This window comes from Mus caroli, chromosome 1, assembly GCF_900094665.2.
Source record: "Mus caroli chromosome 1, CAROLI_EIJ_v1.1, whole genome shotgun sequence".
Classification (NCBI taxonomy): Eukaryota; Metazoa; Chordata; class Mammalia; order Rodentia; family Muridae; genus Mus; species Mus caroli.
Genome location: NC_034570.1, coordinates 29599516 through 29621892, shown reverse-complemented (window position 1 = coordinate 29621892; position 22377 = coordinate 29599516). Strand labels below are relative to the sequence as shown.

General features: G+C 45.9%; 1 protein-coding gene across 5 annotated transcripts in view; it reads right to left on the bottom strand.

Moving 5' to 3' along the window:
• Nucleotides 1-3185: 3185 nt before the first annotated feature.
• Nucleotides 3186-22377, bottom strand: part of Plekhb2 (pleckstrin homology domain containing B2) — a 34245-nt gene continuing 15053 nt past the window's right edge. For all 5 annotated transcript variants that reach the window (XM_029478085.1, XM_029478084.1, XM_021168376.2 and 2 more), the window contains 6 exons: nucleotides 21248-21400; nucleotides 20834-20936; nucleotides 18588-18627; nucleotides 16867-16956; nucleotides 13558-13663; nucleotides 3186-5856 (listed from right to left, as the gene is read on the bottom strand). In XM_029478085.1, the coding sequence (XP_029333945.1) occupies nucleotides 5720-5856; nucleotides 13558-13663; nucleotides 16867-16956; nucleotides 18588-18627; nucleotides 20834-20936; nucleotides 21248-21400 (629 nt within the window). In that variant the 3' untranslated portion in view covers nucleotides 3186-5719. The remainder of the gene's footprint in view (nucleotides 5857-13557; nucleotides 13664-16866; nucleotides 16957-18587; nucleotides 18628-20833; nucleotides 20937-21247; nucleotides 21401-22377) is intronic.

The window sequence follows — 22377 nt, the reverse complement described above, 5'->3', positions numbered from 1 at the left end:
CCCAAGCCCAGACTCTCAGGACACTCTGATCTTGTACCTTTTGGGTGTGGGTATCTGCTGATGTTGAAAGAAAATAAAACTTGAGACCTGTGATTCATATAATTTATGTCAAATAGCCCAAAGAGTTGTTTGTGAGCTTTGAAACCTGGGGCTGAGAACATAGCAGAACAGGCCAGGACATGCCCAGGCAGGCCCGTTGTTAAGACATTCCTGAGGCTGCTTAGCCATAAAGATAAAGAGAATGACATGCCTCCCTATCTCCCGCCCTTCTGACAGTTTGCTGATGTTTAAATGGACCAATCATGTGAAACCACGCCAATTCCTCCCCCAGTCCCAGCCCCTTTTCTATAAAAACCCCTAGCTTCCAAGCCTCATGGTCAAAACCACTGTCTCCTGCATGAGATACGTTTCAACCCGGAGCTCTGCCATTAAACAGTCGACACCTCTGTCTCCTGCGGGAGATACGTGTTGGCCCAGAGCTCTGTCATTAAACTACCTCGTGTTTTTACATCAAGATAGTCGTCTGTTCGGAATTCTTGGGTGCACGCCAAATTGGGAATTGAGTGAGGGTTTCCCCACTAGGTTCTTTCAGTGTTAGTGCATGTAGAGGACAATCTCAAGTGTCATTCTCAGGGGCCTTCCATAATTTCTTTTAAGACATAGTCTCTCATTGGCTTGGAAGTCACAGAATAGGCTAGAGAGGCTGGCCAGCTAGCCTCAGGGATCTTTCTGTCTCTGCCTTCTCAACACTGGGGTTATAAGAGTGTACCACTACATGCTCTTCTTACATGGGTTCTAGCAGTCCAAATCGGGTCCTCATGCAATGCAAGATAAACACTTTACTAAGTTATGGCCACAGCCCCAACCAAGTGACATTTCTGGGGTGGAACTAGTTGACATGTGATTTGCACCACTAGTTGTACTGATCAGCAAATACTATCAAAATGAAGGTTAATAAAGTTGGAAACAGTGAAGAGCATTGTCTTTAAAAAAAAAAATGTGGCCGGGCGTGGTGGCTCACGCCTTTAATCCCAGCACTCGGGAGGCAGAGGCAGGCGGATTTCTGAGTTCGAGGCCAGCCTGGGCTACAGAGTGAGTTCCAGGACAGCCACGACTACACAGAGAAACCCTGTCTCGAAAAACCAAAAAAAAAAAAAATGTGTGTGCTTGTGTGTGTTCAAATGCATGTATGTGGGCAGGGGTACATATGTACTCATATATGTGTTTGTATGGGTGTACAGGCCAGAGGGCAAGCCAACCTCCAATGTTATCTTCAGGAAGATTGTCCATCTCCTTTGAGTCAGAGCCTCAAGCCATCTGAAACTCACTAATTACTGTCTTCCCAGTCCCCAATTACTAAGGACCAGCCACAGCTTTAAAAGGGGTTCTGAGAAAGAAGTGTTTAGGAGTGGTGAAAAGAATGATTAGAAGTCAAACTGTGGGTACAAGCTGACAGTCTGTGTTCTGCTTGAGACAACTCATCCAGATAGCTCAGCTCTCACAGACCAAAACCCAATCTTTTATTTACATACCAGTTAATCCAGGTTCCCTTTTGATTATACCATGACCCCAGCCCCTTGATTCTTACACATTTTTTTTTAACACTGCAAATGAATTCAAATACATGCCTGCCTTTGTAATCACAGACAATAAGCTAACTCGGTGCGATTCTGTCTTGAGATCACCAATCCCACCACACCTAATCCCAAACTAGCTGTCTCAGACTGACCTTGAACTCAGGAATCTGCCTGTCTTTATAAGCACAAACAAGAAACATAGCTAGGTGAGATCTTGCCCTCTGATCACCACCACCAAATTTCTCTATCTCCTTCATTGCTTTCTGACAAGCTGGCTCACAGTGCAGCTGCCTTTGTTCTCTAGGTCTGTGAAGCTCCTTATACAATACATATTGTAGCCTTATATATTTTGCATAATTGAGAAATTATATATTTTTGAACTCATGTTTTCAGAGTTCTTTTTCACAGCCTTAAGGGTTGTCCTGAAGGTCTCAGCATTTACCATTTTTGCTCAGGTCATAGACACACCCTTGTCTCCCAGACTTGTGCTGTCATTGAGTGATTAACCTTGGCAGAGAAGACATTTCACAAAAGAGGAACATTAAGTAAAATATGTATTTTTTATACAAGCAAGCCTCACACCCAGTGAATAGTCAGCTTTTGAGCCTCAGCCTCAACAGCTGTAACTTGAACCAAACCTCACTTGCAGCTACTATAAGAATTAGTGAGTTGGGAACTGAAGAGATGGCTCAGTGGTTAAGAACACATAATGCTCTTGTAGAAGACCTGAGTTTAAGTCCTGCATGGTATCAAGCAGCTCACAACTGGTTGTAACTCCAGCTCCAGGGAATCCAACTCCGCTGTCCTGTGCAGATACCTGTATTCCTGTACACATACTCTTGTACAGACATGCACATAATGAAAATAATAGTACCCCAGGCATGGTGGCACACAGGCATAATTGCAGCGCTCAGGCAGGTGGGTATCTGTGAGTTCAAGTCCAGCCGGATCTACACAGCAAGTTCCAGACAGGCTAGTCAGGCCCTATCTGAAATATAAACTGAAATTAAAAGTAAGCCTTAAAAGAATTGGCGAGTTTCTTCTTCTGAAGTGACAGCACATCTCTAACACCTAAAGTCCTGAATAAGTGGAACTCTGACTGCTGACAACAGAAAAAGCTAATGATGTGTCTCTATTTTTTCCCCTCCCTATATGTCCCAAACTGGCTTCAAATTTATAATGTTCTTGCTTCCACCTCCACAGGGCTCAGAGGCATGCACCCCCATGCTTCCACCTCCACAGGGCTCAGAGGCATGCACCCCTTTGATCAGTTCAAGGTGATTTACGTGAGTGGGCATGTGCACCTGCCTGAAGACCAGAGGCTTATGTCAGGTTTCTTCCTCTATCACCCTCCACCTTATCTTTAGAGACAAGAGTCTGTTGATGGATCCAGAGCTCTGATTGGCTAGAAGACTAGCACTCTGGGGGCTGACCCTTCTCCAAGCTCCAAGTTCTATGATTACAGATATCTGTAGCCACATCTAGCTTCCATATGGGTGCCAAGGATCTGATCTCAGATCCTCATGCTTTTGTGACAGGCAACTTAACTATTGCTCCAGCCACCTCAAAATAATTTAAACATACAACAGAAGTCACAATGAGACACAGTTTAAGGTTAGTGATCATTTAATATTTTAACAAGTTCACTTATAAACATACTGTATGCAAATACAGGGAGAAAACAGGCTCAGTAGATGCAACAGAATAACAGAAGCAATCACAAAGAAGACTGTCTGCATCCTCTGCCTTTCATCTTTCATCTACGTAGACTGGAAGGCAAAATGAGAGGTTGCATGGGGTCAACAACAGATGTAGAAAATAAATCTGAACCATTCTGTCTCAAACGCAGGAACTTGCTACACTCCAGAAGGCTACTGTGGGCATTAATGACCTAAGCTGCGCCTTCTTGGCAAGGGACGATCTGAGGGAGCCTCAGGCCTTCTATATGAAAGGTTCTTAACTCAAAGAACTAAGAGCAATGACATCAGCCACGACGCAGTGTCAGCAGCCAGCCTCTTCCAGCCCTGCATCATTATTTACGTCTCAGTGGAGGAGACATGTTCCTCAATACTGGACAAGTAGTTCCCTCCAACCCAAGAATCTCAGGACTCACTGAGGTACAAGCGCCGCGAAAGCCATCGAAAGCGTGGCGTCTATGAGGATCCGGGCTGAGGAACTGAGAGGCCCAAGAATGTATTCCATTCTGGGTATATAATCAAGTCAAACTGGTGACAGGAAATCATCAGGCTCAGCTATGGCTGCCTGGTATAGCTAGCCCCATTGGGGCCAGGAGATCGGCAGGGCACACCATGGGACAGTAGGAGATAATTCTGTTTCAAAAGTACTTCAGGGACGTGACTCAGTACTCTATGGCTTTAGGAATGCCAGTAACTAACTCTAAAATTAAAATCACTGTGAAACACTAACCACTGGTTTTAGTGTTTTGTAAGTAAAGCACGGAGCTTTAGCAATGGTGACACTGTGAGCAAATGGCAGTCTTACAGCACAGGATGTAAAATCAGCGTCGTGCTTATTAAAGCGACACTGTACGGCATCCATACCATGTTGTCACATATCCCATCTATCAGAGATGACAGAGAAACAAACATCAGCTGGAAATGGGCAGGGCTGTGTCAACAGGTCCCCAAGGAATATGGAGAAAGCACTATGGGCACCACCTCATCTACTTGGCAACTATCTCACATGGAGATCTGTTGAAGACTTGATCTGGCCAAGAGAGAGCTACCCAGCAGCACGGCGGCAAGGCAGCACGCATGCACTGGGCTGAGCAAAGTCAGAATGAGTGCTTCCTGGGAGCACCCAGGAGAAACAAGACTATGCAAAGTAGAGGGCAGGGGCCTTCACTGTGCCATCCCACCTTTGTGTGGGGGTACTGTTTGAAACTAAAACATGCCAGTCACAAAGCTGGAATTGGGAGCTTTAAAACATGAAAGAACAGAAATTTTAAATGCGTGGAACATATATTCTCTAATATTAGAAATACAAATTTTCGTTAGAAAGCCAGATTGTGAGCTTCTCAGTGTCACACATTTGGGGACTAGAAATGTTTTAAGCTCTTCTGTGGTGAGTGGGTCTGGACTGAGAACACGGCTGGATCCCCATAACATGAGGGATTAGAACAAATCCCTGAGATGCTCTACCCAATCCCATTTCTCACTCAAAACCTGAGATTCTGGACAGCCACGGGGCCTCCCTTCCACTGCTGAGGAAAAGCCTCTCCAGGACCGCGCAGTGTGGGCCCCAGAAGGCCTGAGGCAGGAACATTCTAACAAGGCTCTCCTCAATTCCCCTCACCATACTTTCTTTACAAGTAGAAAAATAGTCTCTATAGGCTCTCTGCAGCCTGAGCTGGCAATCAATAGACCTAAAACAAACACTGAGAACAGGTCGCGGGGCAGCTCCCAGCATGCCTCCTCCACCCACCGGCACTCGAATCAATTCCTAACTCCAGACTAACGCCAATCATCTCCAGGAAAAGCAAACAGAAGAATAACAAAAAAATAAAACTGGGCAGATTACTGGAGCATAATTTTTAAAGGGGGGGGGGTGGCCCTCTGCATCCTGAGCAGTCAATCCTGCTGGTGGCACCTAGGAGCTCCAAGGGGTACCTAAGTGCTCCAAGGGGTACGTTACGGGGTCCTCACACCATAGTCTTGCAGGAGCCACCAGCCCACAGCTCCTAGGGTCACACGCAGCAGGGGTCTAGAGTGAGAATCCACAGTTAAAGAAGCTGTGACTCTCCTCACCACACTTACACACATCTTCCTCCATCAGCAGTATTAGTATTGGCATAGCAAGGAAAGACATCCCTCAATTCAACACTGCACCTAACTGGACGGAAAATGCCCATTTAACTGGGTGTGTTTACATAAAGTCATCCAAAAGTCCCTAAGAAAGACTTGGTGCAAGCTAGTACCTGGAAGGACTCAGGCTCTCGCTCACGGCATACCTTGGGCTTTCTTTGTGGTACCATGCAGGTCAGTCACAATTATTAGATTACCACCTTCAAAAGAACTATTTAAATTATTATGAAAGACACTTGTCACAAACAGAAATGCCCTGCAAATCAAATTACTGCACACAGGACTAACAGAAGCTATGCACAGAAAATGTTGAAGGCTCTAGAAGACCCAGAACAGAGAGCCCAGGGCCATGCCTGTGGCTGCCCCGGCGAGCATGCCCAGAGCCAGGTCACTGTCATTGTCTCGGTACCGCTCGCGGATGATGACTTGGCTGGCAGGCTGTTGTCCATAAACTCCTAAAAACCAAGAGGAGAGAGTGAACTTTTAAGATGTAATTGGGAAGTCCGACATTCACTGAAAAAGATGGTGCCCTTAACATAGGCACTGTATCCAATCTCCACGTGGCCCCTTCATTTGTTCACTAGTTGGCTTTCAAGGTCCTTTAGGAAAGTGTTAACAGATGGCTTCAGTGAGTTCAACCCAACCCTTTCCAAGGCCCACCACATATTACACAAGGAAAATGCTGTTGCAATTTATAAGACAATACATGGGGGACTGGAGACATGGCTTGGTATTAAGAGTGCTTGTCGCTCTTGCAGAGGGCCTGTCACCCACGTGTAACCCCACAAGCATCAGTAACTATAGCTTCAGGGATCCAATGCCCTCTTCTGATTTCTGCAAGTACCCGATGTGCACTTGGTACACACACACACAGCCAAACACCCAGGCATGTTAAACAACTTTTAAAAGATGTCCCTAAGGCCTGGCATGGTGGTGCACACCTTTAATCCCAGCCAGTGGGAGACAGTGCGAGGGGGATCTCTGTGAGTTCCAGGCCAGGGATACCTAGTGAGAGTCTGTCTTAAAGACAAGAGGGTGGTACAAGCTTGCAGAGAGGAAGTTGATCATCCTTCAGGAGAACTTTATTAGAGGAGTGTGGTGGTTTAGATGAGAATGCCCCCATAGGTTCACATGTTTAAATACTTGGTCCCTAGGTGGGTGAAATGTTTGGGAAGAATTAGGTGTGACCTTATTGGAGATGTGTTACCAGGGGTGGGATTTAAGATTTCAAAAGCCCGTGCTATTCCCAGTTAGTGCTCTCTCCCTTCTTCCCTCCCCCGCCCCCACCCCACCCCCTACCTCCTATTTGCAGATAGGGCTGTATGTTCTCAGCTATTGTTCCAGGATCATGCCTGTCTGGGCCCTTCCATGACAGTCAGGGACTTACCTTCTGTAACTGTAAGCCCCAATAAACTCTTTCTTCTATAAGTTGCCTTGGTCACGGTGTTTCATCACAGTAATAGACAAATAACTAAGACAGATATGACCTCACGACCACAGAGGAGAATGCCTTTGGTTCCCTCCAGTTTCTTACTCATAGGTTTCCAGGGAGATGGAGGGGATCCATACACTGTGACCTAGGCTACACTCCAGAAGCCGGAGAGACGCCAATAAGGGTGAAAAAAATGGAAAGCTGCCTTGGAATTCGGAGGGAGGCAGACCCACATCTGACGAGGAGAGGAACGCACTTGACTGTAGAAGAGCTGCTGAGGGACCTGCCTGACTCCATCTTAAGATTAAAAGCCATCTTGTTACAAGGTCAAAACAAGTTCATTCCTGTTTACTACAAAACTTAGATTTGAGCAGGTCTTGACCCATTTTCTGGAATTTGACATGTTTCACACGCTATACCCTAACCTCCATCCTGATAAGATGTCCTGCCAATAATTTTGAAATATTCAGCCAACTTCCTAACATAAGCAAAATTTTACATAAGCAAAATTCCTCTGGAAATCTCTCAACCCTTGGAAATGCCCTAGTCTTGCAGGTGTTTGGGTTTGTTTGTTTGTTTGTTTGTTTTTTAGCTATATAAACCTCATTGTCTCCTATGTTTGATGCTATTTTCTCAAACCCTGCTTTAGGGAGATAGCCTTGTGTGACAAAACAATAAATAAAGCTTATGTAATATGACCAAAGAATTTGGTAATGATCTTCACTCTAGCTCCACGGGATTAACTCTGTAGTTACACCTCAGGCTGCTTATCTTACTCTGGAGAGGGCTGCAGGATAGGGTTTCAGGAACAGAGAGTAAGGAAGACAGCAAGAGGAAACTAGGACCTTACAAACACTGCTCTCTAAGAACTCACAGAGAGGCCAGGGTCCTCTCTCTGCTTGCCCAGTCCAAACCCTATAACACTGCAAAGTTCAGAGCACAGAGAAGGCTACAGAGACCCACCTCTGGTTTCCATGGCAGCCCTTCACTACATGCTTGCTGGGATGAGACAGATGGGGAGAGTGTGGGAAATCAGGGGAAGCCTGCTTGAAGATGAAGCAGCACCAGGCAAGCATGGTGGCTCACCCCTGTCATCTTAGCACCTGGGGGCTTACGGCAGCCACACTGGCTTCTCACCATCTGAAGTTTCCTTCCTGTGAAGTACAAAGTGGGGAGACGTATTCCCAAGTCCCCTTCCGTGTCACCACACTGCATTTCCTCAGTTGTGACAAAGATACGAAGATGTCACCAGAAGGAAAACACCATCATGAGAAAAATCACTCTTGATCCGTAAAATGTGTGTCTTGGCCATTTTCTTTTTGGTTGGTTGGGTTTTTGTTTTGTTTCGTTTCGTTTTGTTTGTTTGCTGAAACAGCCTGTGTATTCCAACTAGTCTGGAAGTCACCATGTACACCAGACTGCTCTGAAACTTGGGGACCCATGTGCCTCTACTTCTGAAGTGCTGGGATTGAAGGCGAGCAGCGCCACATCCAGCTTGTTAACTTTGTTCTTAGGTTAGTCTACAAAGTAACGAGTTTCACTATGTACCCCACTCACGCAGTGTTTGGGAGTATCTCTTCCCCACCCCACTGGTTACACAAACCCTTCTTGGGAACGAACTGGAACACACTACTGAAGTTCTAAGGTCAAGACAGGTCTCTCTTGAGGATTTAATTTGGGGGGAGTAGTCACTGCCATGACTTTGTTACAGACTTTTAGACTTCAGTCATGCCCAAACTAAAATATTAAAAACAGACTTCTCACTCATGGTATGAGCTAGATACATCTTCCTTTCCATACCTCCTGCTCAAAAAAAAAAAACACAGTCACTTCTTCAACTGATACACACTAAAGGAGAAACCCACTGAGGCTATCTGGGAGCTTCAAATGTTCCAACATCAAAGGTGTAGTAAAAAAGTGCCAAGAATATGGTGTATATACACTTGGCACTGAGGCACTGACAGATACCAACGCCATGTCCTTAATCTACAGTCAAGAACGGCATCTCCCTAGGGGTTTTTTGCAGAATGAATCATAAAAGTTCCAAGAAACCCAGAAGAGCACCTGAGAAAAATCTTCTTCTGCAAATTGCTAAAATGTGTCTCGTGCAGCTACAAATGTGCCCGCCTGTGCCTTAGCCTGGAGAATTCTGAGCTATACTTCCTCCCATGGTGCCACAGCCAGCCTGTGCCTCCTGCACTTCCTCTGCCCACCGCCTCACCTCTGTCTCCTCACCGGTCGCCTTCCCTGTTTCCACCTCTGCCTCTACTTCCTTCTCCATCTCCTCCTCCACCAGTACTAACAGCTGTTCTGCTCAAATAGCACAGTCCCATTACAGCACACCAGGCTGGACCATTAGCAAGAGTGGCCCATACACGTAATAGCAGGAGATGTACTGGAGGAGACATTAGGAAGCCTAGGAGATTAATGAGAGGAAGAAGCAGAGTAAACCATCAGCAGAGGGAGACTCACCGGGCCCTGGCTCTGACTCGGAATGAGTCACTGCGAAGCCTGATGCCAAAGTGTTAGCAACAACTGTCGAACTGTCTTAATTATGCCCGGCAGAAAGAAGCTAGACATCTGTAGAGACAACTTGAGAGTGTTAGTACAGAGAGGATGGATCTGAAGAGATGCCTCTGTGCTTCAGAGTGCACACTGGCTCTTGTAAAGGACCCGAGTCCAGTTTCCAGTATTCAGGTTGATGGGTTCATAACTGCCTGTAACTCCATCTCTGGGAGGGTTCGAAACCTCAGGCCTCCTCGGCGATGTGCAAATTATCCACAGGTGTACAAACAATTGAACATAATTTAATTTTTAAAGCAAGAGAGAAGGGAGGCCTGGGGGAGAACTCTTCTCACAAGAAACCATGGAAACGGCAAGTGAGTTTCTTGCAGGCTTAAGGAATTTCAGCTGGCACACTATAGACACTCATCTGAAACTCTGTCACTTTAAAACTTTAATATTTATTTATTGATTTGTGGGTGTTGGGCATGCTCCATTGAACCATCTCACCAAATCCATCTCTGCACTTTTTGCAAACACCTATGATGAACAAAAGGCCAACCCTGCCTGATGTCCTGTGGTGATCCATGTGATATACAAATAAGGCCAGTCTTAATGTAGCAGACCACCATCTTAGTTACTCTGTCGCTGTGGTAAATCACCATGACCAATACAACTTAGAGAAGGAAGGGCTCATTTGGGTTTATGGATCCAGAAAGATTAGAGTCTGTGCCATCACAGCAAGAAAAACATGATGATATGAACGAGGAACAGCGGAGAGTTCACATCTCAAAATGAGAGCAGGCAATATTCTCAATATCAGATGCGAATATTGTTGCCCACTGAAACCTATCTAGCTGGGCCTCTGCAGACCACATCGCTCTCAGCACTGTCTTCTAAGAACCTACTGGGATGGCCCATTAAGCTCTGTTTATAACATCCAACCACATGTCTAGGTCAAAGTTTCAAAGTCTTCCAAAAACCAAACAAACAAAAACAAAACATATAGTCAGGTCTGTCACCGCAACAGCCCACTCCCTGCCTTAGTTACCATTCTATTGCTGTGATAAAAAACAAAAAACAAAAAACACCATGGCCAAGACAACTTATGGAAAGGAGTTAATTTGGGCTTACAGTTCCAGAGGGTTCAGAGCCCATTATCACCACAAGAAGGAACCAAGGCAGCAAGCGCCAGGCATGGCAGCTGATCAGCCGAGAGCTCACATGCCCAACCATAAGCAGGAAACAGAGAGCTATCAGGAAATGGTCCAAAGCTTTTGAAACCTCAAAGCTTGCCCTGAGTAATGCACCTCCTCCAGCAAGGCCACACCCCCTAAACCTCCCCAAACAGTGCTACCACCTAGGGACCAAGTAGTCAAAGGCCTAAGAATACATACTGGGGATATCGAATTCAAACCTCCGCAACTGTGTATAGAGAGACTAATGCATTTCTATTTGAAGAAGCAAAGAACACAAGGTGACTACACATACTTCGATACAAAGTTTCTAGATCGTTTCCAGTTCCCAGACAATAAGAGAACCAAGAGATAAGAGCATAAATTCAAGCCGGGCGTGGTGGCGCACGCCTTTAATCCCAGCACTCGGGAGGCAGAGGCAGGCGGATTTCTGAGTTCGAGGCCAGCCTGGTCTACAAAGTGAGTTCCAGGACAGCCAGAGCTATACAGAGAAACCCTGTCTCGAAAAACCAAAAAAAAAAAAAAAAAAAAAAAAAAAAAAAAAAAAGAGCATAAGTTCAAAGCACTTATTGGAACAGAACGACCCACTTTCGATTAGAAAGGCTGTGCAGACAGGAGTAGCTGACTTGAGCTTGCACTGCACAAGTGTAGTTATAATACTAAGAAAACAGCCTGGTTTCTGTTCACCCAGTGCTTCAGCGGTAACCAACAAGATACTGTACTTCAGCTTGTAAGGTTCAAGCATTCACTACTACACAGCCCAGCACAGCAGCTCACACAAACAATCCCTGCACTTAGGGGGTTGGGAGGAGGAACTCAAGCTGAGAACCAATCTGGGATGCACAGGAAGACCCTGTCTCAAAGCAAACAACTATAAAGTATTCATAGAGTAGACTTTCTTTTCCTTCTTCTTCCTTTTGTTGTTTATTCTGAGACATGTGTCAAGCCAGCCTCAGCTGAAGAAAACCTTGAACTTCTGATCCTCTTGACTGTACCACTTGGGTTTTATGCCATGCTGCGGGTTTGTTCAGGCTACATGGGGTTCTCCCACCTGAGCCAGAGCCTCAGGACTCGATTCAATTCTGAAGAAATAAAGCAGACCAACCCCTAGCTGAGAACACTCGCTTTGCACAGGACTCTGAAGCACAGGCCCAACAGAACCTTAACAGCGGGCTGTCCTTCAGGTTGTCCTCTGACGTCCCCACATGAGCTGTGGCACACATGCGCCCACACACGCATACACAACACATGCACAGGAAATAAATACAAATGCAGTGCTATTAAATCAAAAGGACTTTAGCTACATAAAGATATGTAAATGTCCAAAAGCCATTTTAATACCTTACGTGGCTGTTTCTATCCTTCCATTTGGCTCACTGCTTTTGTTCTTGTTTGTTTTTTTAATGCTGAGGACTGAATGCAGAGCCTCACATACACCAAGCACTAAACTTCACCCTCAGACTTTATATTCCTTACTCTTTGTATTTGTTGTTCACATGCACAGAGCTAAGTGAATGTTCCAAAGACTTCAATGTGGGCCTTTTATTTTCTGCAATGCCCGGTCAAGGATTCTTTAAGGTCCCTAGCAGGTTTCCCATGGACCTTGGTCCTACCTCAGAATCCCATATACCAACAGCAGTAAAAATCATATCTCACTAGGTTTTAAACTTTCTTGCTAGTCTAAAATTGTCAAGTTTAGGGCTGGAGACATGGCTCAGCAGTTAAGAGCACTGACTGCTCTTCCAGAGGTCCTGAGTTCAATTCCCAGCAACCACATGGTAGCTCACAACCATCTATAATGGGATCTGATGCCCTCTTCTGGTGTGTCTGAAGACAGTGACAGTATACTCATATATGATAAATAAATCTTAAAAAAAATAAAGCATTTAAATAAAATTGTCATGTTTAGTAAATAAGAATAAAGACACACCATTGGTTTGAATTTCATATAACAAATAACTTTTTAAGTATAACTATGTCTCATTAAACAACAACTAATTATTTCGGGAGCTGTAGAAAGAATTTGAGGGGCCATGTGTGGCAGACACACCCTTTGCCACTGAGCCCCAGGGAACCTCTTGTCTTCACATCCCCAGTGCTGGGACACAGGTGCACATTGCCATGCCTGGCTTTTACATGGCGCTGGATCCCCATCTCAGTGCGCATGTGTAACCTCCGGTGCGCACGCTCACACGGCAAGCACGTCACCTGCAGAACCATCTCCCCAGCTCCTGTGCCACCAGAATGCCTTATAAGTTGTGTGGTTTCATTACACTATTCCTTCCTTATCATGAGCTGCTAGTGTTTCAGACTGACTGGCAGGGGGACTGGAGTGACGGCTCAGCAGTGAGATCCCCTGCTGCTCTAACAGAGAGCCCTGCTTCAGTTCCCAGCACCCTCAAGTCAACTCACAACCATGTATAACTCCAGGTCCAGGCACCAAATGCCCTATTCTGGCCCCGACCGGCACACGCACTTATGTGCACACACCTACAGACAGGTACACACAGGGAAAAATAAATCTTTTTAAAATGTTTAAATTGAGTGACATACGGGAAATGTAAGCAACTAAGGTATATTTGGTTACATTTTAAATTAAGATAACTAAAACCTTTAAATAATCAAAGACTGGGCTGGAGAGATAATTTAGTGGGGCCAATCTGACAACCTAAGGTCAAACTCTAGGACCCACACAGTGTTAGGAGACAACTGATTCCCTTGAATTGTCCTCTGGCGTTCCCTCATGGGCTGTGACACACATGTACCCACACACATATATGTAACAAGTGCACACAAAAATCAATAAAAATGTAATAGTTTTTAAATAAAAATCACTCTAGCACTGTAAAGATATGTGAAAATCCAAAAGACTATTTGAAGAAAAATACACAAAACTCAGAGTGGCAAAGTGATTTGGGGTCTCCAGTGAGAACGTGCAGCTCATTTAACTTCCAACTGAAAAGGAAGCCTCCTCCTCCTCGCCCCACTGTACGCAGAGACCGGGAGTGGCAGCCAGGGTGTATTACCTGCATATGGGTACTGGTATGGCACTGCATATGCCTGCCCGTTGGCGGCATAGACAACTTGAGTTCCTGCGGGGTATGCGCCGCTGTATGGACCATAGCCATAGACCTGGAAGGAGACAAAGTCCCATGAGAAACACAATTTTGAGGGAGGGGCTGGTGAGTTGGCTGAGTGGGTAAAGGCACTTGTCACATGGCCTGATGACATACTGTGTCAACTGAAACTCACATTGTAGAAGGGATGAGTTGAGTCCTAAAAACTGTCCTTTGTTAGCAATAATGAAATGAACATACTTAAGTGAGCAGGGGTGCGTGGGGGGGGAGAGGAGTGACACACATGGGAGGTGCTGGGGGAGGGAAGGGGAGATGAGAAATGATGTGATGATACATACATGCATACATATATACATACATGTATACATGCATATATACATATATGCATACATAAATGGGTGGCCCCTGACCTCCACAGGTGTGCAATGGTGTATCCTAAATTGGTTAGTGGAGACACTGGTAACTCAGAAATCCCAATGAGTACAGATGGAAAAGGGGGAGGGGCCAGGGAAAGTTTGCTCTCTCTGCTCAAAGAGCCAATAACTCCTCTACTCTACGCAAACACTAAGAGCCCACTGCAGGAACACCCTATTCCTATCCCCAAAGGTCAGAGGTGGAAGCCCTAACCAGCATGTGCTACAATAGCCTCAACTACAGCTACAATAGCTACAGCAAGCCTCCCCTGGTCCCCTCGAGTACAGCCAGAAAAGGATGCACACGGAGCATCTGGTGTAGACCAGATAACAAGGCACTCACTCTACCATGCAGCAGACCACAGAGTCCACCACTGCCGAGCAGAGGCAATCTGCCCTTCCCACCCCATAAGAACCACTAAAGGCCTCGTGGGGAGTGGACCAGCTGGCCGGACACCATGCACCTGTCAGTGGAGAAGTCGAGCAGTAATGGGCAGTCCTCTCTTCCCAACAAAGTGCTCTAAGAAGACTCAGAGAAAATCTAAACTCCTGAGCTGGAACCCGGCCCCTGCTGTGGGCTGAGAATCTGGACTCCACCTGGCAAGATCCGAGTCTCTCCGTGTTTAAAATGTCAGGGTTTTGACCAATAATCACTTTTAGCACAAATAGCTAAGATCTCAAACAAAATGACACAGAAGAAGGCCCACACTGAGACTGTAGAGATGTCAGATGAGGGCTGGAGTGCAGCTCATTGGGTGGAGCTTGCTAGGCATGCAAGAAAGACTAGGTTCCAACCCAGCACCTAGGGTGAAAGATGCTAGAATTATCTAGAAAGGACTTGTATATTGGGCTCTGGTGTATATATGGTTTTTTTGTGCAATGTATGGTGCGGGAGCAAATGTACATGTATAGAAGGTAAACATGCCCGTGCATGCATTCAGAGGCCAGAAGAGGACACTGGGTGTGCTCGCCTAATCTCTCACTCCCTCTCTCCCCACACCTTATTCCCTTGAGATAGTGTCTCTTATGGAAAAGATTTTTTTTTTTTCCTGCCACAGTCTACTAGTTGTTTAGAACTTTCTATGTAGGCAAGGCTGACCTCAAACTCACAAAAATCCACATGCTTCTGCCTTCTGAGAACTGAGTCTAAAGGTGTGCACCACCACACTCAGCTCGGGAAAGAAGTTTTTCGAGACAGGGTTTCTCTGTATACTCCTGGATGTTCTGGAACTCGAACTATAGACCAGGCTGGCCTCGAACTCATGGTGAGCTGCCTGATTCTGCCTCCTGACTGCTGGGATTAAAGGTGTGCACCATCACACCTGGCCCTCTAGAAAGGATTTTCAAGTAATTATTATAAAAATATTTCAGTTAATAATTAGGAAATTAACATACTTAAATGAAAAAAAATAAAAACTCTACCCAAAATAAAAAAAATATATAAGAAAAACTCAGTATAATACATACTATATATTAATATACAAAGCATACAAGTTCTGGAAGTAGCCAGGGTGTGGCGCTGCACACTTGTAACTCCAGATTTTGGGAAGCTGAGAGAAAGCGATCAGCACCCACATGACTCACACGGCTCACAACTGCTCTTAACTCAAGTTGCAGGGCATCTGGTGCCCTCTTCTGGCCTCGGGGTGTACTGCATGCATGAGGTGCTCACAGATACCTGAAGGCAAAACACTCAGACACACAAAGTAAAGTGTATCTTTTAAAAACAGACAGTTACATACAACCATTTGAAAATAATGGGATACTTATAAATCCAAAGAACGTGTACTAAATTATTATGCTTAAAACTGTAAAATGTTGACAAAACAAAAAACAAAAATAAAATAAAGAAAGCCAAGAATAAAAGCAGAGTGACAGAGAAGTCCACGAGGCTCAGAGCAGCAAACACGCCTTCTCTCTAAGCCTGATGCATTGGCTTACAGCAGCTTTGTCAGAAACCTTGCAAGGCTTTGCAGTTAACACAGATAAACGGATCCAGGGCTGGCCAGATGGCTCGTTGGATAAAGGTGCTTACCGCCAAGTCTGCTGGCCTGAGTTTAATCTGCAGGACTCACAGAATGGAAGGAGAGAACCAACTCTCAAGTTGCCCTCTGACCTCTACCTGTGTGCTACAGATGCAGGCACTACATGTACACACATACACACACATATACACACGTATACCATATATATATTTATATGTATATATGTATATATAATTTATTAAGGTATATATACATATATACCTTAATAAATTTATAAACAGTGGGTGAGATACTTCAGCGGTAAAGAACTTGCCTAGCATATGTGAAGCCTCGAGTTTAATCTCTTTAACAACACACATATATACATATATATACACACACATATATACATATATACACACATATATATACATACATATATATACATATTATATCTATGGGTTTTTGTTTAATTTGAGATAGACTCTCTAGATTAAGCTGGCCTCCTGTGCAGCCACGAACGATCTGCATCTCCTAATCGCCCTGCTCCTGCATCCCAAGCACTGATCAGGAGTCCAGGTTTGTGTAGCTATCCCCCAGTTTATGCAGTGCTGGGGAGCAAAACCTCCAGCTTGCTAGGCAAACACTCCATCAGTTGACCACATCACCAGCTCCATAGAGCTGATCTGTTTCAGCTAAGCAAAGAGGAATACTCTGATAAAAAGGGAAGCCTTAGAGTGTATTTCTAATTTCCCTGAGACCGACTTAAGATTAAGATCAAAACTACAACCAGAAACAGAAGAAAAGAGACCAACAGAAATGGAAAAGCAGCAGAGAACCCCAGCTTCCCTCATTTGTATGCTCTGCTCAAACCTCCCTACCTCAGGGGTTGGCGTAGCATAGGCTGCGTAGGGAGGCGGGGATGCGGCCACTGCAGTCTCTTCAGACAGGATCGCTGAACCAACGTAAGCCTGTGGGAGATAAGAGAGCTAGGACCAACAGCACATTCACTCAGCAAAGAAAAGATCACAAAGACCCTGCTGGTGCAGGGGCAGCCTCCAGCCTCCTAAAACACCCTGAGTTCAGCAGCCAGTCCCAGCTCAGCCCCAAGCCAGAGCGGGGCACTCTTGGCCCGCGAAGGTACCCGAAGCTCAACTGCCTTTAGACCAAGTCCATCTGGTCACAATCACAAGTGCACAGGAGCATGCTCTTCTGTAGTTTAAAACCTGTGTGTGCCCCAGTGGAAAGGAAAAAAGTTACTCTTTTAGAAATCCACACGCAGATTGCACTGGGATTTTGCTAACTGCATGGCTCACTGATGTGAAATTCCAGGGCAGGGGCTGTTGGTGAAAGAAGGGGGCACGGACTGAGCTCTGAGGTAAAGTAGCTCTAGCCAACAAAAGCTGCAACCACTGAGCTTTTGACTCTGTTTCCCACCTGTGCAAATTCTTCTGTAAGCCTCTTATACTTTCCTATATTTTTCTGTAAATATATTGGAAAAATTAGAGTCCCACCTAAGAATGAAAATGTCAACCACAAAGGTCTTGGGCACGAGGAGGCACTGCCAGGGATACTACAGGATTTATGGTTTCTTAGTATTAGGGATACAGGCAAGGCCAAGGTCGCCATAGCTTTTGAAGCTGAGGGCTAAGGTCTTTTTGGTTGGTTGGTTGGTTGGGAGGGGGGTTGTTTGTTTTGTTTACTTGTTTGCTTGCTTGCTTGGTTAGCTGGTTGGTTTTTCTGGTTTTCAAGACAGGGTTTCTCCGTGTAATAGCTCTGGCTGTTCTGTACTTGCTTTGTAGACCAGACTGGCTTTGAACTCACAGAGATCCACTTTTACCTCCCAAATGCCGGGATTAAAGCCACCATGCCTGGAGACTGAGATCTTATGGGTGAAGTGGGCACCGTGGTTCTCTTTGAACTTTTACTTCAAATAAGAGAAGAATTCAAGATGCCGGAAACCTGGAGGAAGGTGAACACCGCCAGGTAACACTGGAACTGCGACGGCGGGCTGAGGAGGGTGTTGTCCTAGTTACTTTCTCACTAGTCTGACTAAATAACCTGATGGAAGAAACTCAGAGGAGAAAGAGTTTGTTCTGGTTTGCAATTCTTGAGGGACACAGTCCATCATGGTGGTGAAGGCGTGGCAGCAGGTGGAAGCATGGCAGCGGGCAGAGGAGGCAACGTAGAAGTAGCAGGAGGGAGCTGGTCATATTACATCCAGGATCAGGACTGAATAGAAGTGAAGTCAGGCTCAAGACAAATCCTCAGTGACCCCTGGTGACACCCTGCCTTCCAGTGAGGCTCCACCTAAAGGTTCTGTAACTTCCCTAAACTATTCCAACAGCAGGGAGCTAAGCACTTAAGCATGTAAGTGTATGGGGGCTGTTTCATATCAGACCACAATAGGTGCCTCTTACCATATCCAGCATGATCACTGTCAACGAGAGGCACCCTGCCCTGTTCTGCTCAGGAAGACAGGAGACCCTCCCCCTCATCCCCACCCAGCCCTTCCATTTCCCTCTTCCAGCCTCCTATTCCCCAGTTTGCTACACAGACCCAAGATGTACAAACTGGGCCGGAATACCCATGGGCAGCTTACTGTGTTTGTTCTGGAATCCTGCAGTGTAAACTTCCATGCCCTGGAAAAAAATGAAAAACAGGGTACTCTGAAGTAATCCAACATTCCAACGATTCTTAAATTCAGATAAGCCTCGGTAGTCCCGGAAAGGCTTCTGTGTAAAGAGGGACAGCTAGGCCATAATCCCAGCATTTAGGAGGTATATACAGGAGGACTCCCATGAGCGTAGATAGCTGCATAAACAAACCCTCCCTTTCTCTTCACTTGATGGCTGGAGAAGGCAATCCAGATTTGTTTCCCCATCTTTCCTCAGAGGTCTCTGTTACCATGGATTGAACTTTGTGCCTTCAAATGACACACTGAACTTAGGATCCTCTGCACTGATAAGTGTGGCTCACCAAGAAACAGGGTCTTTGCACATGAAATCAAATGAAAATGGGGTCAAACTTTAAGATCCTCAGTCCAACATGTTGGGTCTGGGCAAGATGAGAAGAGGCGAGTAAGGGTCCCACAGACCCAGGGAGGCCTGCCGAGGAGCTGACTGCACTTCTGACCACTTCTGGGCCCCGAGGCTCCAGCTCTGACTTTAGTTACCCAGTCTGTGGCATCAGAAGAGACTCAGACACTGGGTTTCCAACACATTCTGTGTTGTCTTTCTGACATCTTATTTCAGGTATGTTTCTGATTAACAGAATAAACAGCCAGACTTTCTGTCCATTGTTAGACCTTAAGTCTTCCTTTTTCCTTCAGTACTTTTATTACGTGTGTGTGTGTGTGTGTGTGTGTGTGTGTGTGTGTGTGTGTGAATTTGGATTTGAAGTCATTATTTTGTATACCACAGCATGCCTATGGAGGTCAGAGGACAGCTTTCAGGAATCCTTTTCTCCTTCCACCTTAGGGAACTAGAACATAATAATAAAAAAGAATTTGGGAGTCATTTTATTTCAGAAATGGAAAACAACCGGTAGGTGTTACTTAACCTATCTGCGTCCCAATTTCTGGTACCTGGAGTAATACCCACGTAGTCAGACACGGTAAGAATTAAGCAGCCTCTTCAAAGCTGTAAGTACAACGCTGGGAGCAAAGTCAGTGTCCAGTTTGTGTCGGCTTAAATTGCTAAGTGGCAATGCAGTTCTATTTTATGAGGAGCAAATTAATCTGACACTCAGTTGCTTCTCCATTGGTCTGGAGGGAAGTCATATCTCTACCAGCATACACCATTTAAGAGTCCCTGATGGTGCAGAGATTAAAGAATGTTCTTGCAGAAGATAAGAATTTGATTGCCAGACAGACATACATCAGTTACATTGCCACCAACTGTAACCCTAGTTCATGGGATTTTGACACTGGCCTTTGGCCTCTAAAGGCACCTACATATGGCACTCGTGTACACACACACACACACACACACACTTTTTAATCTTAATAAAAATCAAAAAATAAGTCCTAAGAAAGTTTATTCAGACATTATGGCCCATGCCTTTATTACAAGCAATGGGGATACAGAGATAAATGAACCTCTGCTGAGTGTGAAGGCTACATGGTGAGCTCAAGGCCAACTAGGGCTACACAGAGAAAATCAATCAATCTCTCTCTCTCTCTCTCTGCTTTAGAGGTTTAGTCTATTATCACTGTGGCAGGGAGCATGGCAGCATGCAGGCAGACACAGGGAGTTAAGTAGCTGAGCCCTCCATCTTGGTCCTGAGGCAGAGAGACTCTCGGCTTGGCATATGCTTTTGAGACCTCAAAGCTTACTCCCAGGGACATAGCAGACAGGAATCAGAAGCAAGGAGACTCAGGAGGTGGCTCAGTGGGGAAAAGCATTAGCCATGAAAGCACAAGGACCTGAGTTTGAATCTCCAGAACTCATGTTTAAAAAGTTCAGCGTGTAGCACTAGGGTGTATGATGCAGCACTCCTGTGGCGAGATGAGGAGTAGAGACAGGACACTCTCTGGAAGTCATGGGAAAGCATAATGAAAAAAATCAATTAAGACCCTGTCTCAAAAGCAAGATGCAAGGTGAGGACCAATGCAAACACTGTCTCTGACCTCCACCCTTGCCACGGCATGTATCTACATTGTGTACACACACAAGTACACACACAGAAGAAAGAAAGAAACTAGATCCAAGAAAAGCCCCTGTTGCGCTTCTCCCAGAGCCCCAGGCTGGAGGGAGGCTGTCTTCCCACTCTCTTCCCTTCCTAACAAAGGGAAATTAGAGTAGAAAACACTCTGTGAATTAAACACATAATCAAATGAGCACTCACAGGCAATCGTCTGTGCTCTCTGCACAGAGACTGATGGTCTTCCCGTCTCGGCAAACGATCTGCAGCAGACAGTCTCTGGGCTTCCCATCTGGAGGCTGGATGTCTAGGAGAGAGAGGCAGAATGGAGGAGTAATCTGTGGGTTGACTTTTTGTCTGTTTTTGTTTTGGTTTTTCCTCCTTATGCATTCTTAGACCTAACAACCGAGGAGTGAAGAGCAAGACTGTACATCACTGCACGGAAAACAGCTGGGGCCTAACTCCAGTGTGGGGAAGGGCGCAAGATCTATTTATCGTGATGTTCAGGATGTGAACGCCCAAGCCCCACTGTGGCTGCCCTGTCTGGACAGAGTCCAGTTGGACAGTGGGAGCAGACACATTAAGGAAGGTGGGGTGGTGGTCCTGGGCACAGCTTACCCCGGCACTCATGCCCCGTGCGGATATTGATGCAGTCCACGGGCATGTGGACCTTATCCTCTATGCTCTGCCGAGTCTGATCATCGTAGTAGATCAGGTGACCGTCTGACCACAGGTCGAACCAATTCTTCTTCCAGCGTTTCAGAATGGTGCCTGGGGGGCACACAGAGAGAGTTGGCTTTGGGTTACAGTGACAAAGGCTGTTGCCTGTGCGCAGTAGGCACAGAAGAAACCATCTACCAGCACAGAATCAATAGAAGGAATCCACCGAGCTGGCAGTATAAACAGTCAGGGCCTGGCCACTCCCACTTTAACTGTGCAGGCACAGGAAGGCTGCTATGGGAAACTGTACCCCTCCAAGGGAGCACAGAGGAAGAGAGAGGGGAATACATATGAAAGCCAAAGGGTGGAGAAGAGTCCTGCCATCTGGATACAATCTTGCCACTGTACTCGGAGCTCCCCAGCTGTGGACACCCGCACAAGGCCCACACAAGATCGGGCCTTGCAACACTCCATCACAGATGGGAAAACATACAGGAAAACAATACTGACAAATAATAACTTCAAAAAATAAAATTCACTTTCCAAGACCATGACAGTGCCTGAGGAGAAGAAACCAGAAGCCAGCCAAAGGACTGGCAAGGGACTTGTCCTTGGGTCTGAGCAAGGTGCCTCATCACCCCTATCCACAGGAGGATGGGGGCACAAAACTCAAGAGAAGGTGGCCCTGGAGTCTGGGACTACCCTCCGAGACACCAGGTAAGGCCATTATTATCACTCTAGGCTAAGACTACCCACAGACCTAGGGAGCACAGCACAGCACAGCTCCCAGAGGGGAAGAAGTAGCTGGCTCTCCCTGCTCACCAGCTCCTTATTCCAGTGGCAGCCTAGGAAACGAACAGCTGGTTCACGGTAGCCATGTCCAGGAGTCATGCTCAAGAACTGAGTTTCTGTGGTCTCCCTTCCCCCCAGCCTGGAACCTGCCTGCTCTAGGGTGGAGCTACCGGCTCATTCGTCCTGCCACGCCCACTGCTGGAACCTGACCTTGCTGCCTGAAGGCACACACGTGTTCGTCCTGCTACTGGACCCTGAGTTACTTGGCGGGAAATTGGGTTCCCTCCCCCTTCCTT